This window comes from Capricornis sumatraensis, chromosome 4, assembly GCF_032405125.1.
Source record: "Capricornis sumatraensis isolate serow.1 chromosome 4, serow.2, whole genome shotgun sequence".
In the NCBI taxonomy this organism is placed as follows: domain Eukaryota; kingdom Metazoa; phylum Chordata; class Mammalia; order Artiodactyla; family Bovidae; genus Capricornis; species Capricornis sumatraensis.
This window is the reverse complement of record NC_091072.1, coordinates 158,515,518-158,533,305: the sequence shown is the minus strand read 5'-3', so window position 1 is coordinate 158,533,305 and position 17,788 is coordinate 158,515,518. Positions and strand designations below refer to the sequence as shown.

Here is a 17,788-nt window from a genome sequence, read left to right as displayed (position 1 = left end):
GGAAATTAAGTTGTATTTCTCACATATATTAACAATAGTTTTTCCCAGTCATTTTTCTTTCATTGTCACCTATGTGTTTTTTAACCAAATCAAAATTAAATATTTATGTTGTCAGGACGCTCTGTTATTTACATGATTTCTGGCTCTGATGCGTGCTCTGGGAAGGACTTCTCACACAGTGATTGTGTATCTCACATAGCGATTCTGTATCGATTACATGATATTCATCTTAATTTTATTCTACTACTTTTCTGGGTTTATTAGTCTACTTAGTGTACATTTGCTCTGTCTAGATTTACCCTAGATAAGATAGCAAGTAGATTAATTTTATTTTTTTCTAAAATGTCTAATAATTCTAATAGCACTTATTATAAATGTTTATATTTTGGTTTATTTGAGTCTTAATCTTTAACATGCAGGTGATAATGAAAAGGAAGTACTTAATACTTGAATGTATGTTTGACAGTCTTCATAAACTGAAGCTCTTTTGTTTTAATAGAGGTCCTGTGGGAGAATCAACGAGTCAAAAGTTCCAAAAGAGAAGAACCCCCCAGTTCCGCTATATCTGACAATATCTGGAAAAACTACTCCTTGGATGAAATTGAGACGGCCTTTTGCCTAAGGGTAAGATTGTTTTCCCAGTGCCAGGGTTATCTAAACTGTGAACCGAGAAAGTGAACACCTCTGGAAAACCACCAGCCTAGATACTGTCTCTAAACTGTGTTTGGAACCCGCCGACATCTCCCAGAACACTGAGACCTCCGCAAACAAAAATGCGTGGATAATAATGACCTCGATGAGAGATTGATTCTCAGGCACCGCCTTGGTGCCACTCACGCTCTTAAATCTAGCAAGAAATATTTAGACCTATATACAGACATGATACAACTTTGCTGAGTAAAATAAAGGAGAGCCTGAATAGGTGAAGAGGTCTTTTCTAGTTCTTGGACTGGAAGATTTAGTATTAACACATGGTCTCTCTACATCTGGGTGTGTATATTTATATATGTACACACATATACATATATATTTTCTGTTGTTCTGAAAAGTTACAATAGAGGGCTTATGCTGTCACATATATAACATTTTATAAAGACATAATAATTAAGACACTATGGCAGTGGTACAGCAGAGAACATTCAAACTGAATTAAAACAATAGTTGGTTAATGAACTGATTTTGATATATGAATTTAGCACACAATGTGCGGCCTTCCAGTAGAGTGATGGGGACAAGGGAGGAGAATATTCAGTAATTATTATTGAGATAATTCCCTAGACAGCCATCTGGGGAGAAAAGCTTGGAACCTTCCACTCTTCACACCAAAATAAATTCTATATGCACCAGCTATTTAAGTTTGAAAATAAAAAATCTGAGAGAAAAGTTTTAAACTTGAAATTTAGACGTTTAAGCATGAATTAGAGCCCCCAAATCATTAAAGACAAAGATTGATAAATTTGTCTTAAAATGAAAAAGCATTTGTACAGCAAAACTTTGCATAAACAAATGATAAACTTGGCAAAGCGTTTGCCACGTAACTGACAGATAAATAATAACTGTCCCTAACATATGTAGAACTTTTTATAAATTATTAATTTAAAATTTTCAGCAGAAAATTGTCAATGAGAAACAAGTAACCAAAGCCAATATAGATTAAGGGCATTGGAGGAAGGGGCACATGAATATTCCATTGGTAGATTAGTAAAAACTTGTTTTCCTTAGTTGTTGTTAATGAACTTACTGTTTGCATGAAAACACGGCCATTCCAAAACACATGACCGTTATGAAAAGATGTAAGCAATTCTGAAAAGTATAAAGAAGAGAGTAATAAATTAAATCCACCACCCAGAAATAATCGAAGGCAACATTTGGTGAACATAATTCTAGGCCTGTCTTTATATAGTAATAGAAGGATGGCTGCATCAGTGGGTGGGTGGGTGGATACACAGAGAGAAATAATTTTATAAGAAGAGAATCGTGTTCCTCTTTACAAATAAGGCATATTTAATTTAAATTCCTTTGAGTTTACCAGAAGTGAAAAAAAAATCATCACCGCTCATGGGGTTTTCGGAGAAGGCAATGGCAACCCACTCCAGTACTCTTGCCTGGAAAATTCCATGGACGGAGGACCCTGGTGGGCTGCGGTCCATGGGGTCGCTAAGAGTCGGACACGACTGAGCGACTTCCCTTTCACTTTTCCTTTCATGCATTGGAGAAGGAAATGGCAACCCACTCCAGTGTTCTTGCCTGGAGAATCCCAGGGATGAGGGAACCTGGTGGGCTGCTGTCTGTGGGGTTGCACAGAGTCGGACACGACTGAAGTGACTCAGCAGCAGCAGCAGCAGCATGGGGTTTTCTCGGCAAGAATACTGGAGTGGTTTGCCATTCCTCCTCTAGTGGACCATGTTTTGTCAGAACTCTCCTCTGTGACCCGTCCATCTTGGGTGGTCCTCTATGGCATGGCTCATAGCTTCATTGAGTTACTAAGCCCCTTCACCGCAACAAGGCTGTCATACCACTCTAATGGCAGAAAGTGAAGAGGAACTAAAGAGCCTCTTGATGAGGGTGAAAGAGGAGAGTGAAAAAGCTGGCTTAAAACTCAGCATTCAAAAAACTAAGATCATGGCATCCGGTCCATCACTTCATGGCAAGAAGAAGGGGAAAAAGTGGAAACAGTGACAGGTTTTCTTTTTGGAGGCTCCAAAATCACTGTGGACAGTGACTGCAGCCATGAAATTAAAAGATGCTTGCTCCTTGAAAGGAAAAGATGCTTTCTCCTTTCCTTGAAAGGAAAGCTATGACAAAGCTAGACGGCATTTTAAAAAAGTGGAGACATCACTTTGCCAACGTAAGGTCCGTTTAGTCAAAGCAGTGATTTTTCCAATAGTCATGTATGGATGTGAGAGTTGGACCATAAAGAAGGCTGAGCTCTGAAGAATTGATGCTTTCAAATTGTGGTGCTTGAGAAGACTCTTAGAGTCCCCTGGACAGCGAGGAGATCAAATCAGTTGATTTCTAAAGGAAATCAACCCTGACTGTTCATCGGAAGGGCTGATGTTGAAGCTGAATCTGATGAAAAGAGCTGACTCATTGGAAAAGATCCTGATGCTGGGACAGCTTGAAGGCAGGAGGAGAAGGAGGTGACCGAGGATGAGATGGTTGGTAGCATCACTGACTTAATGGACATAAGTTGGAGTAAACTCTGGGAGATAGTGATGGACAGGGAAACCTGGAAATCTGGCTGTGGTCCATGGGGCTGCAAAGAGTCGGACACGACTGAGCGACTGAACAGCAACGAAAAATGGGGCTGCTTCTGTGCCCGGCAGTGTTATAAGCGTCCCTCAGGTTTTCAGGCCTCATGGCAACTCGAGAAGCTGGTTACCGTTATCATCCTGGTTTCAAGCTGAGGAGACTGAAGCTTGAGGAGGTTTAACAACCTGCCCAGGTTACTCTGTCAGAGACTCTCGGGCCCAGGTCCTCTTCATGACACAGTCCTCAAGTGAAGCCAAAGATATTTCTGGACTTTCAATATTTCTTTGCCACAAGAAATATTCGGTCCCAAGAAGGACTTCGAGACAAGAAAAAAGATTAAGAAAGCCGTGACGAGTTGGAGAAATGACGGTGTTTTGAAGGATGTCTCAATTACAGACAGTAAGGGCTGGCTCTGCTGTGAAACTCCTCGAGACTGGCACTTCCTGTGTTTCTTCCACCCTCCCTCCCCTCACAGTGTTTTGCTGTTTGTGTTATGTTCTTAGAGTTTCTAATATTCACGTTCTGCCCTGCTACCATAATTCCCCCAGTTGTTTCCCCCTCATTTTATATCTGCGTGAATTCAGGACGTATCGCTCCCCTTGCGTATCCCTTTCAGAGTACTTTATTTTGATTTGTTCTTGGGTTGCCTGGATTTCATTGTCAAGTAATTCCCTCAAGAAAGGCTCATGGGTGCTTTATTCCCTTTGTGTTTTTTTCATACCATCTCTCTCTCTTTTTTTTTTTTATTTGAACAACAACTTGGCTGGATATAATTCTTCCACCATTCCTTCTTTTACTCAAAATGTTGTTTTTCTACAATGTCTTCTGGCACTGGGTCTTCTAGAGAAGAACCCTGAGGTCAACAGATTTTTTTTTTTCCCTTCCTGTAGATAACTTTTTTTTTTTTCCTACCATGATGCCGAAAGTATTTTTTCTTGATCCGTGAAACGCAAAAGCGAAACTCAGCTGGCTTGGCATGGAGCATTCTGCCGGTTTCCTGGAACACAGTCTATTCTTTTGATGAATGAAGATTCAGCTCCTCATTCCAGGAAAAATTTCCCTGTGTCGTGTCACGAATACCTGCTCCCTCCATCCTTCCTGCCCCTCCTGTCTCCCTGGCATATTTCTTTCTTTCCTTCAGTGGTCTCCCCGCTTATCCTGACATTGGGCCATCTTTGTCTGTCCTTGATGATAATCATCCTCTCTTAGTATGCCATCATCTTCATTTTTCCTCTGCTTTCACTGAGATTCTGTCAAGCCATTCCTGCTTTTTTTGGCTTGTGAGATCTTAGTTCCCCAAGCAGAGGCTGAACTCAGGGCCCTGGCAGTGAAAGTGCTGAGCCCTAACCACTGGACGGCCAGGGAATTCCCAAGCCATTCCTTTAGCATTAATTTTAATTTCAGCCTTGTCTTTTATTCTTGCTGTTCCTAATTTGTTATTAGTTCCTTAGTAACGTTTTTGTTTTCTTTTTTTTTTTTCATTGTTTTAGCATCTTCAAGCTTTTCTTGTGATGAATTTGTATTCTTACTTAGCTCCTTTTTATCGTATGAAACCCTCGCTGGTGATATATGTATGTATTTTGCTGCTGTGTGTTCGTACAGATTGGGTTGTCTTCTGCTTGATGTGTGTTTGTTTCTTTTCTGTAGAGTGTTTGCACAGTTGCAAAGCCATCTATTTTCATCCCATTTGCGCTTGAGATCCACTCGTATGATGGATGTAGTTGTATTTTCGCTGCTGTACAGTTTTCTGTTAGCTACATATACACAAGTTATAGACTGTCCTGTGCTTGGACATTTGGGTGGTTTCTGGTTTTGTGCTAATTCAAATGATGCCACTGTGAGTGGTTGCCTTCATATCTTCTGGTGTGTATATGCAAAAGTTTCTGGTGTGTATGTGCAGAGGGAATGATACCCAGGCATTCCTTGCTAGGTTGTAGGGAACACATTCTCATCCTTCACTGGCAGTATCCAATTCAGAATACCAATTTGCACTCACATTGGGAGCATAAGGGAATTCCTATTGTCCCATGTACTCACCAACACTTGAAGTCATTAGTTTTTTACATTTTTATAAGTCTGATGATATTTAAATGGCATTTCAGCAATAATTAAATTTTATTTCTCTTTTTACTGATGTGTCAAATAGCTTTTTTACACTTTGCAACCTTTCTTCAGAACATTTTGGTAAAACTATATCCATTTTTAACAAAGATTTATTGAGCGCCTGTGTGCCTGTGTGCCTGCTAAGTTGCTTCAGTCGTGTCTGATTCTCTGTGACCCCCATGGACTGCAGCCCCCCAGGCTCCTCTGTCCATGGGATTCTCCAGGTAAGAATGCTGGAGTGGGTTGCCATGCCTTCTTCCAGGGGATCTTCCCAACCTAGGGGTCAAACCGGCATTTCTTACATTTCCTGCATTGAGAGGCATGTTCTTTACCACCAGCGCCACCCGGGAACCTCCTGTTGAGTGCCCAGCACTTGGCAAAGTGTGATTCATTTATGTCATTATTAGTGAACAAAACAGGCACAACCTTGGCTTTCATGGAGATTGCATGACCATATATCAGGGAGAGAGATGTTAAGCAAATACACATTTACAAATATCATTTTCCTAGGGTGGTGTGACTAGAAAGGACGGGGTGTCATGAGAGAGAGTAATGAGGCATCTCATTTCAATTGGGGATCAGGGAAACACTTATAAAAAACACTTGTAAAAAACCGAAATAAGTGTACCTTTTGTTTGTCGGTCAATACTGTGATGGTTGCCTTGTGTTGTTTCAAAATATAGTGCAGATACACACTAGTTCTTATGGGAGAAGTTTCATGACATGTTAAATGAAAAAAAAAATTGTTAAAACTGAAAGTGTGGTATGATCCCATTGTTGTAAAACTGTAATATACTCTTAAGTGATCATGTCGGAGTTTTTGGAATACCATATGAAAACCTGTGGGTTGTGAGACTTCCAGGTATCTTTATGGCCTTGTTTATACTTTGCTGAATTGCTTGCATTTTTTTCTTTTGTTTCATTATGAACAGTAATGATGAAAATTCCAAAAGAAGTTCGACGTGTTGCAAAGACCTGACTTCTGTTTCATTTCTAGGCTTTTTTTCCCCTAAGTGCTCTTGATTTTGTCAAAACACTTTCCTAGGAAAAAACCATATTGGAAACTGAATGTCATTAAGATAACAAAATCGGATTTCATTAATCCAATAAATATACCGAGACCAGACTCTTCGTCTGGCTTTGGCTTCTCTCCACAAGTTTTCTCCCAGGCAGCCCCCTCTCCCTGAGAGAGAGAAGGGTACATTTAGCCACATTTCGGGTTAATTTTATGCAACTCTAAGGAGCTTAGGCCCTGGGAGTCTCTAGATTCTTTTAAAGATTTCCCCCTTAGATTTCCGATATTCCCGTGCACCCTGAGGAAGCCTTAATGAATGTGCTTCTTCTTTGTTTAGTGGATAGAGACCCTTGTATGTATGTTTCCATGTTCCAGCAGCTTTAAAAAAACAAATTGTCCATGCCACATGGCATGTGGGGATCTTAATTCCCAGACCAGGGATCGAGAAATACAGCGTTTAAAAACATCACCTTCTACACCAAGTTGATGGTTCTTTTGTTTATCTTCTTATCACAGTTAGCAGGAAAAAGTGAATTCATACAAAGTGGAGAGGGTTGGAAATATTGAAGAATATTGTTATTACTCAATAATAAACAGCAGGAAAACCTTTGGAAATAAAACCAATCTTCACAGCATTTTTATGAGTCATATAAAAATCAGTGGTTAACCTACTTTACTGCATTTTAGAAGTCCCATAAGCAAAGCTCATTCACCCTGATTCTTTGTAATTCCCCATGAAAAAAAAAAAAGGATGATTAAAGAAATGTCCAATGTGTACAAGGTTTATGAAATTCTTATATTAACGATTTCCCTTACAGTAAAAGCAACTTCTGTTTTTAATAAGATGCTACCAGCTTTTTGTTTGATTGACCTGACTTAATCAGGAGCAGCCTAGCATGGGCTCGCAGTAAGGATGGCTTGCAAGTATATTAAGAAAGATGTATCAAACTGGCAGATCCACCAAGTATTTTTAGCACTGAAATTTGAGTTAGAGCTATTATATGTGCTGTTTTTCCCCAAGAAAGTTGTCTGCCTTGTCAGTTGAGTAGCTGCGGCTGGGGGTACTGTTTTGTAGTAAGCTCATCAATTAAACATTTGAAGTTCAGTACATGCCATAGTAACCTTTTTGATCAGTTTTGGGAAAGAGAATGTGAAGAGGTTTTGGTGAAAATAAAGTGGTTGGATGGCTCTGCGCCACTGATTTCTGTGAATGCCGCACTCTTAATTTTAATTCACCACAGCTTTCCAAGTGCTATGAAAAGGTTGAAAAGGCCCTGAGTGCAGGGGACCCCTGCACAAGTGGATATGTATCTTTGAATTACCTAAAGATTGTTCTCGACACCTTTGTATACCGATTACCAAGAAGAATTTTCATCCAGTTAATGAAAAGGTAAGAGTCCCATTGTTTCCTTGACATTTTTCCCCCCAGACGTCAATTGTGAGAATAAGGAACAGCTTCATTTATATTTTATTAATGTTTTAGACTTTTTTTTGCCACTGAAAATTTCAAACCCATGCAAAAGTAAAGAGAATAACGCACTGAACCCGCGAATGCGCCCACCACCCATCTCAAACATTCCACTCCTGGCCAAGCATTTCATCCCTACCCTGGCCCGCCTCTCCTCTACCTCAGATATTTCTGAAGCAAATACCAGACATCATATTTCATTGAAAAGATCTCACTATGTCTCTTGATAAGAACTCTTGTAAGAAACATGGAGCAAATACTGTTTCACACTTAATAGAATTATCAATAATATTAATAAACATCCAGTCAGGATTCAGATTTAACTGATTGTCTCCCATTTTCTTTCATAGCGAATTTAATCTGCACATTGTGATCTGCCACAGTTCGTTTTTAATCTATAGGGACCCTCTCCATTTGTTAATTTTTTTCCTCCTTAAGATGCATTCATAGAAAAGGTCTGGACTGTTTGTTATGTGGAGTTTCTTAGAACCTGAACCTGACCGATTGCAACCCACAGTGGCGTGTAACCTGCTCTCCTGTCTCCCTCCCCCACCCCCTGCCCCTGAACTGGTAGATCCAGGTTCAATTCTGGGGGCAAGAATGCTTCACAGGTGGCAGCAAGCACGCGTGCGCTGCTCATCTTTCTCCTTGTGATGTCAGCAGCTGTGCCGATCATCCCTGCACCCATCAGATCACTGGGGACTGTGAAGGGCTGACACTCTGTGCGTCTCTTTTCTCCGCTTCTCACCCGGAGTGCTTCTGTAGTGAGAGCTTCGCCTCCCCCACCGTCTGGTAGCCGTGAGACACAGTGTAGAGAGACAGCAGCTGCCTGGTTCTTTCCCTTCGCTTACTGCTTTTCAAAATAACGAGTTGTGTTCCCAGCATCCTCTAGAAGTGAGCAATGAGTGATTCTTCTTGAAAAAAATATATGATTATGAACTCATGAGTGTTGACATATTTGATGTGTTTCAATTTATCAGAGTTATTATTCCCCTCGACACTCAGCTTGCCCTGTCTTGGCCAGGGGAACCTTTTCGTGTTGGCTCTGAGTCCTGCTGGGTGACCCTCGTAAGTCCTTGGGTAGCACTCCTTGGTGTCACGGAATGCCCCAGGCCCTTCTGGGGCATCTCTTGCCCACACCTGGAGTCAGCCATTTCTCCCAGGACCCCTGTTTCCTTTCAGTTGGAAGTGGTATATGTAGACCGACCTCTGGGTGAGGAATACTGTTTTCAGTTTACCCAGCTTTCTGTCCAGGTAACTAGAAATCCTTTTCTCCAGGGACGTAGGGTTGAGGCTGATGGAAGCTTGTCCTGCGAAACTCTGAATCGTTGGAGGGCACCTCAGGGTTACCCGGAAAGGCGAGGCATGAGAGACAGAGAACGGATCTAGACCACGGCCCCTCCTTCCCTTCTCGGCGCCCTGTGTGTCACCGCCACTTAAGCCTTTAGGTTCCTTTTAGCTCTGCATGCATTTTTTGTTTAATCAGTCAGTCACCAAGCAATTCCTGAGCACTTGCCTAGGAACTCGCTGGGGACTAAGAAAGGCACGATCCCTGCCCTCGAAGAGCTTAACCTGCTGGCGGGGAGACTGATATCAACAAACACACACGGAATGAAATAAGGTGTGCAGTGTGATGAAGGCTCTAGGGCTTCCCTGAGAGCTCAGTTGGTCAAGAATCTGCCAGCAATGCAGGAGACCCCGGTTTGATTCCTGGGTTGGGAAGATCCCCTGGAGAAGGGATAGGCTACCCACTCCAGAGTTCTTGGGCTTCCCTGGTGGCTCAGCTGGTAAAGAATCCGCCCACAATGTGGGAGACCTGGGTTCGATCCCTGTGTTAGGAAGATCCCCTGAAGAAGGGAAGGGCTACCCACTCCAGCATTCTGGCCTGGAGAATCCCATGGCCTGTGCAGTTCATGGGGTTGCAGAGTCGGACACGACTGAGCGAGGTATATGAAGGCAGTGGAGAGGTTGGCAAGGACATGACGGAGAATAACGGGAACTCAGACCATTCTACGGTGGCTGGCCTGGAGGGGCCTCTCTGAACGAGTGAGGTCAGGGAGAGCAGCCCAGGGCAGAGCCTCCTGGGCGGGGCCAAGGCCCTGTTGGGGGGCTGCCCCAAGAGCCCTGTTCTGGGAACTCGCAGAAGCCAGTGCCTGGAGCCAAGATGACAAGAGAGCAGGAGGGCGGAGACCTGCGCCGGAGGCAGGCAGGGCCGGCAGGGACTGGGGCTTGTGGTAAGCGAGGGGGTCGCAGACAGGCTTTGTGGGGGGATTCCACCTAGAGACCCCGTCTTCAAGCACACGGCCTCCTCCTTGGCCGGCACCTTCTTTCCTCAGAATGTATTTCTAAAAGTCTTATTCACCTGCAGTGTGAATGCTTTCCCGAATTTTTATGAGAATTGCCAAGAATTGTTTTCTTGGAAGATAGCAGCGACTTACATTGCTGTCAACGTGGTGTGAGGGTTCCGGTTTCATATTCTTTTCAGTGCTAATATTAACATTGTATTAAAATATTGTTGACCTAAGAGGTGTAAAACGGTAAGCCCCTTATTGCTTTAATTTATGTCTCTTGGAGGGATTGCTGAGGTTGGGCGTTCCATGAGCCCAGAATGCCCTTCAGGTCCTAATTGGTCAATGGCCCCACGGATGGTTTTTCAAGTCACTTCCACCACCTTTTGGTTTAATAATTTTTTATAATCATTTCATTATTCACAGAGAACCCTTTTGTGCCATGGGTGCTGCAGCTGCTTGTCCCAGCTTGCTATTTCCCTTTCGCTGTGACTCCTCATTGTTTAGAAGTTCACATTCATTCCAACATCATCAGATGCACTCATCTTTGCCCTTTGCGGCATCTTCTGTTGCTCCTACCAGTTACCATCCTCATCTAGGCTTGATAAAAACTCTTTTCTACCCTGCTTGTTTTTCCATTTCTTTGAACACAAAACACTTCAATCCCTCCTGAAATAAGGTGGGTGTCCCAACTGAAATATTTTTTTTCCAAACAATTTATTTACACCACCACTTTTTATGTAATCCTTTCCCTCCCCTTGTTTTTAATGTCCACGTTGTGCCGTTAACTCTATCCATAACTTGGTTTAATGTGTCTTTCTGTATTCTCTCCCGCCAGCCTATAGATTTCTCTTGTGCCGGGACGTTTCTGTCCAAGGTTCCGTCTATAGCTGGCCATCCGACAGCCCTCATGTTTTCTGTTAAACCTTGGGAGAGCACACGGAGGCGCCTGCGCTGCCACCGTTCTCTGTTTCTCATCTGTTCCCTGAGTTTACATAGTGACTGTTGCAGGCCTTACCCCTGATTACGTCACCTTCTACGCTAAGAAGGGAGAATCTGCTTCTGCCGTGAAAGCAGTGGGCTCGTGAATGAGAGGAGGGACTAGTGTTCCCGGCAGGTGGCTCTGGGGTGGCAGGGGTGCTGGGCGCGGGGGCAGGGGTGCTGACTTCTGCTCTCCCGTGCTCTCCCCTCAGGCCCCCCAGAAGGTGGCTGGGACACGTGGTGTTGCTAGAGGGAACTCTTTAATTCCTCTCGATGTTTCTGTTCTGAGCATCACAAGAAGCCATGAGTCGTCTTCTAAATTTAGGCTTAGACTTTTTGTTAACGTACCAGGATGTGCCCACGATGGCACTGGACATATTCTGCATGAGTTTTGTGTTTAAACAATGATTTAAGGGTTCATTAGGAAACCTGTGCATGACTGTTGACGGCTCTGTTTATAATCACCCCAAACTGGAACCAGCCCAGGGTACCTCAGCAGGTGATTGGATCAGCAAGCTGCTTTACACGATAGACTATTTCTCAGCAACAAGGAGGAAAGAACTGTTAATACACATGGATGACTTTCAGAGACGTGCTGCGTGAAAGAACCCAGTCTCGAAGGTTCCTACCTTAGGGGTCTAGTTATCCGATGGTGGGCGAGAGGAGACCCTCATCACTCCAGCATGGGGGGTGGGGGAGGGCCTGACTCCAGAGGGCCAGCAGCAGGGAGGCTGTGGAGGATGAGGCAGTCCTGGGTTCTGTGTGGGGCAGTGGTTCTGTGAATCTGCATGTGTGATAAATTCATGTAAATGTGTACACACAAACCCATTTTTACTGCACTTGATATTGAGAGATAAAGTTTTAAAACTCATCCCTTTTTTAAGGCAAACAGTACAGAAAAGAATAAAGGAGGAAGTAAAATGAAATCTAAACTCTGGTGCCCTACAAAAAGATTTCAGAAATTATTCTCCTATCACATTTAAGAATGGAAAGAAGAAAAAAATAGACATTTTTTTTTTTTAGTTTATTTTTAAAAAATACTCCAGATCTAGGACCTAAATTAAAAACTCTTAACAGCTTGGTAATGAGACATAAAATCTTGATCCAAATAATATGTTAGGGATGTTAAAAGCTATTTTCCATATATATATTTTAATGTAATGGTAGGCTGTAATTGAACCAATATCTTGACCTTTATTACTAACATGCTGTGCTTTTCATTGTCGCCTAATCTTTTATATAAAATAGATCTATTAAAAACCAAACCTGTGTTTAAATATGAAGAATGAGGTTTGCAGGAGAGTTGAGAGGATGGAATAAATGCTGTGACTTGCACGTTCACCAGAGCCTGGGCTTCATCCATCCATCATGTGAACAGGTCCCCACTCAGAAGCATCTCCCGGTGAGAAATTTCCCATCCACGCTGGGAACATCAGTAGCCTGGCAGAGCTAAGCAAACAAAAAACAAGCCATTTAGCCCAAATTATATGAAGTGTAGAAGCAATACCCTGGGACATGTTTTCAGTTATTGCCCAAACCTTTTTTAACCCACACGTCTAGGATCTCTTCTATTTGTGTGACATTCCAGAAAAGGCAGACCAGTGGGGATGGAGGAGAGATGGTAATTGCCAGGCCTGGGAGCGGGGATGGTGTGACTCACAGCGGGCAATACAAGGAGGTTTTGGTGTGAGGGAGCTGCTCTTTCTTCGATTGTGGGCTTTTTCGTCTGGAAGTGCACTGGGCAGGGTCCAGGCAGAAAACAGATGGCATATAAGTTTACCGAAGGAACTTTTACCCTGGTGAGTGCAAGACGAAATGTGCAATCAATAGAAGGGAAAGCATTTCTCTCTCCTAGGTCTGAAGGGGCAAGAGAGGAAGGAGTTAGTGAGAGGAGCAAGAAGGGTGACTGAAGCAGGGAGCCACCCGAGAGCAGATAAGGCCTTCAGCAGGAGTGTGGCCAGAGCCACGCTCACCCCAGCGGGGAGGGGCTGGATGGTAGCCAGCCTGCTCTATCCTCTTGCCATCCACTCTCCTGCGGCTGCCTCCCACTGGCCAGCCCATCTGAGAGCCAGAGGCCCGACAGGCCGGTTGGAGCAGGTCACCAGGATGCTGTGCAGAGGGGAGGAGGGCAGAGAGTGGATCCGGATGGACATGTCCAGTGCTGGCCATTCTCAGCCTTGGCACCCTTGGAGAGATGAAAGCCCTGGTCCTTTGTAGAGATGAAAGCCTTGTATCCTCGGGCAGGAGCTGCTCAAAGTCCCCACACGAAATCATAGCTACATTCGAGATGCCAGGGACTATGTGGATTTGCACACGTGAACGCCATCATCACCTGATTACATTTGCAATAATCTGGTCAGTTTCTACTACCCAAGTATTAGTAGCATTTGCATGGGTGGCCAGGTGATTTCAATGAGGAGGTTGTAGAAATCAATCCTTTTCCCACCCCCATCTCTAGGCTCAGAGGTTAAAGTGTCTGCCCGCAATGCGGGAGACCTGGGTTCGATCCCTGGGTCAGGAAGTTCCCCTGGAGAAGGAAATGGCAACCCGCTCCAGTATTCTTGCCTGGAGAATCCCAAGAATGGAGGAGCCTGGTAGGCTACAGTTCACGGGGTCGCAGAGTCGGACACGACTGAGCGACTTCACTCTCACTTTCATCTCTACACATTGCCAGTGGCACAGTGTCTACACTTACGCCACAGAAGTGGTATTACTTTTTGTTCACTCTCTTATGAAGGGTAGGGTCTCCTCCTTGGCCTTTCCTACCATCACAGCCCTAGTTCCAGGGAGAGCAAAACCAATGTGAGGATTCTGCAATGACTAAGAATACTTACTCCAGTGATATTTTCTGAACCTGGAGGAGCAACCATGGGATGAGTCGATGCTCTTACTGGAGCCACTGTAAAGTGGACTTGAGCTCCAGCTCGTCGTTGTTCATTTGCTCGTTTGTGTCCAGCTCTTTGCGACTCCATGGACTGCAGTACACCAGGCTTTCCTGTCCACTATCTCCCAGAGTTTGCTCAAACTCATGTCCGTTGAGTCGGCTCCATCTACCACCTCCATAAGCCTCTGACCTACACACCATACTGGCACTTTGGTTCTTCAGAGATTATCATTAGTCTGGAGCCACTATCTATTCATCCTGAATGTGAAAAACAAATTTTTTCTTCTCGCTAACCCAGAGATGAGTCACATGCCACTATAAGACCCCCACCTGGCTTCATGGGATGGGAAAGAAAGATTGGGAATAACACTGGACTCCCAGCATCAGAATCCAGAGGGACAGGGGCCTGAGGAAATCAGAGGAGCCCCTGGGGCATTTTTAAAGTCTTGTTGAATTTGTTTCAATGTTGCTGCTGTTTTATATTTGGTTTTCTGGCCCTGAGGCATGCAGGATCTTAGCTGCCTGACCAGGAAGCCAACCCATACCCCTTGCATTGGAAGGTTAACTCTCAACCACTGAACTGCCAGGGAAGTCCCCGGAGGCATTTTTAAGAATTAAAAAACCCAGCAATATCCACCTTTGTGACTTTGGTTAATAACGGTTACTCGTGTGATTAGCAAAATTATCTGCTGGCTCTATTTTTTGAAAATTACATTTATTCATGTTGATTATAAAAACTGTACAGGCTCAAACTAGAAAATAGAAAAAACGATAAAAAAAGAAAACTACCCGTAATTGTAATGGCCAGAGATGGCCACTATTAATATTTTGGTCTATTTCCTTCCAGAATTTTTATGTGTGTGCATGTACACATGCTTAACATAGTTGATGCCATGTGAGAAATAAATTATGTTCTGTTTTCTTACAGCATATTACATCAGGAGGATTTTTTGTTGTTGTTAATTAAAAAAACCTTTGAAATTAATTTTTAACAGCTGCCTAATGTTTTATCAGCCCTTAAGTCAAAGGTTTTGAATGCTTCCAAGGTTTACATTCCATTTTGCTAAGATGCCCTTCAGAAAAATGTTGATTTATTCTCAGGGGTGAGGTTCATGAGAGTGCTTTTCGGCAGCATTTAACATTGCTGTCTTTAAATACTTGCTAATTTGACAGGTGAAAGCACAGTGCCTGGTTGCCATTTTGATTGATATGAACTTGCCTGCCGTTGAGTTGGCCAGTGTTTCACGTTTAACAGTAACTTCCTTCATGAACAACTGTTTGCTCAGGTCCTTTGACCATTTCCTGTGTTTTAAAAATATTTTGGTCCCAGTACAAGTCATATAAAATTCTTTCTCAAGTATATAGTTTAATGGGCTTCCCTGGTGGCTCATATGGTTAAGAACCTGCCTGCAATGTGGGGACCTGGGTTCGGTCCCTGGGCTGGGGAGATCCCCAGGAGAAGGGAATGGCAATCCACTCCAGTATTTTTGCCTGGGGAATCCGATGGACAGAGAGGCCTGGCAGGCTACAGTCCGTGGGGACACAAAGAGATGGACACGTCTGAGTGACTAACCCACACAGTTTAACGAGTTTGGGCAACTGTGTGTATCTAGTAGCCACTCCCTTGGTAAACGTATGGGACGCTTCCGTCGCCCTGTGGTGTGCTCCTGCACTTTGACAGCAGTCCCTCCCCTGACCTCTCAGCCCCAGGACCACTGGTCTGCTCTCTGCCCCTGTCACTGTAGTCCGGCTATTTCTCGACATTCTCACGAATGGGATATGTGGTCTTTTGTGTTTGACTACTCTTTCTTTCACTTTCCAAGGTTTAAGATTCACCCATGTCGCTGCCCATCTAAATGTGCCACTAACTGTTATTGCTGAGTAGCATCCCGTAGTGTTTCCCAGTTTGTTGGGAAATATCCCATAGATATTCCCTGTATGAACATTCGCATACAGGTCTCATTTTGTGTGGACATGTTTTTATTTCTCTTGGGTAAAATACTTCGTAGTAAAATTGCTGGGTTGTATGATGAGTGTGGGCTTTCTGGGTAGCTCAGTGATAAAGAATCTGACCAATACAGGAGACTCATGTTCGAACCCTGGGTGAAGATCCCCAGGAGAAGGAAATGGCAATCCACTCCTGTTTTTTTGCCTGGAAAGTCCCATGGGCCGAAGAGCCTGGCGGGCTACAGTCCAGGGGGGGTCGGAAAACAGCGGGATACGACTTAGTGACTAAACAGCAACAACAATGATGAGTGGATCTTTAAATTTATGAGACACTGTCAAACCACTTTCCAAAGTCACGGTATCAATTTGTGGTTCCACCAGCACTATGTAAGAAAGCCAGATGCTTCACTTCCCCACCAAAGCTTGGTACTGCCGCTCTCCCTAATTTTAGCCATTCTAGTTTGTGTAGAGCTATCTCTATTTTTAACTCTCATTTTTTCTGATGACTAATGATTGTGAGACTCTGTTCATGTGATTATTGGCCATCTGTATCTCTTCTTTCGTTACGTGGATGTGCAGATCGTTTGTCTCTTTTTACAGGACTGTTTCTTTTCCTGTTATCGATGTGTGCATGTCGGTCGCCCGCTGTGTCCTGCATTGGCCTGTGTGTTCTTTACCACTTGTGCTGCTCGTTATGTGTTCTGGATATTGGCTCTCACATACGTATTTTTCAAATATTTTCGTTCAGTATGGCTTGCTTTTTCATTTTCTTAACTTGGTCTTTTGAAGCACAGAAGTATTTTTGTTTTGATGAAGTACATTTTATCCATTAAAATTTTTATGGGTAATTTTTGGGGAATTCATTTTCAGAAATCTTTGCCTAACCCAATAGCACAAGGATTTTACCTTGCTTTATCTTTTCTTCTAGAAGTTTGGTAATTTTAGCTCCTATATTTAGGCCCATTTCTAGTTAATTTTTGTGTATGACGTGAGGTCAAGGTTCATTCTGTTCCTGCACAGATATTCATTTGTTGAAAAGGTGATCATTTCCCTAATGAATGATTTTGCACCATTGTCAAAAATTAATTGACCACATACATGTCAGTATGTTTCTGGACTCTGTCCTCTTCCAGAAGCTGTAAGAATACATCTTGAAACAGTGCCACACTGTTGTCTTGATTACTGTAGCTAAATAGTTAAGTCTTGAAATTAAGTTGTATAAGTCCCCTACACTTGTTCTTTTCTTTCAAAATTGTTTGACTATTCAAGGTGCTTTGCCTTCCTGTATATTCATTCAGCTTGTCAATACGTTTTTTTAAAAAAGAAGGAAAGCAAGTTTGCTAAGATTTTGTAAGTAAATTGGGCAGATTTGCCACTTTTCTGAGTACATTGGGAAGATTTTTTTCACTTGGATAAATTCAGTTTTCCACTCCATGAGCATGGTACATCTTTCTGTTTATTTAGGTCTTTAATTTCCTTAGGCAAGATTTTGTTGTTTACAATGCTCAGATATTGCACATATTGTATGTATTCCTAAATATTTTTGTTTTTTGATGCTAATATAAATCAATTAAAATTTTTTCCATTTGCTCACTATTCATGGCTAATACTAACAAATACAACTGATTCTTTTGGTTATTGACTTTACAATACTGTGACCTTACTAAATTCACTGATTAATTTGTTCTGACGCTTCTATTGTGGGTTCCTTAGTGTTTTCTAAATAGACAGTCATTGTGCCTCTAAGTAAAGGCAAGTCTGCACCTTCCTTTGCAGTCTGTATGCCTTTTTTTTTTTCTTGCCCATGTTACCAGGTAGGACATTAAGTATGACAATAAGGACATTAAGTA

General features: G+C 42.9%; 1 protein-coding gene across 1 annotated transcript in view; it reads left to right on the top strand.

Moving 5' to 3' along the window:
- The window catches only part of EFCAB6 (EF-hand calcium binding domain 6), a 232,641-nt gene that overhangs the window by 70,136 nt on the left and 144,717 nt on the right, over positions 1-17,788 (top strand). Inside the window, exons 9-10 of the mRNA XM_068971554.1 lie at positions 500-624; positions 7,612-7,760. Of these exons, the coding sequence (XP_068827655.1) occupies positions 500-624; positions 7,612-7,760 (274 nt within the window). The remainder of the gene's footprint in view (positions 1-499; positions 625-7,611; positions 7,761-17,788) is intronic.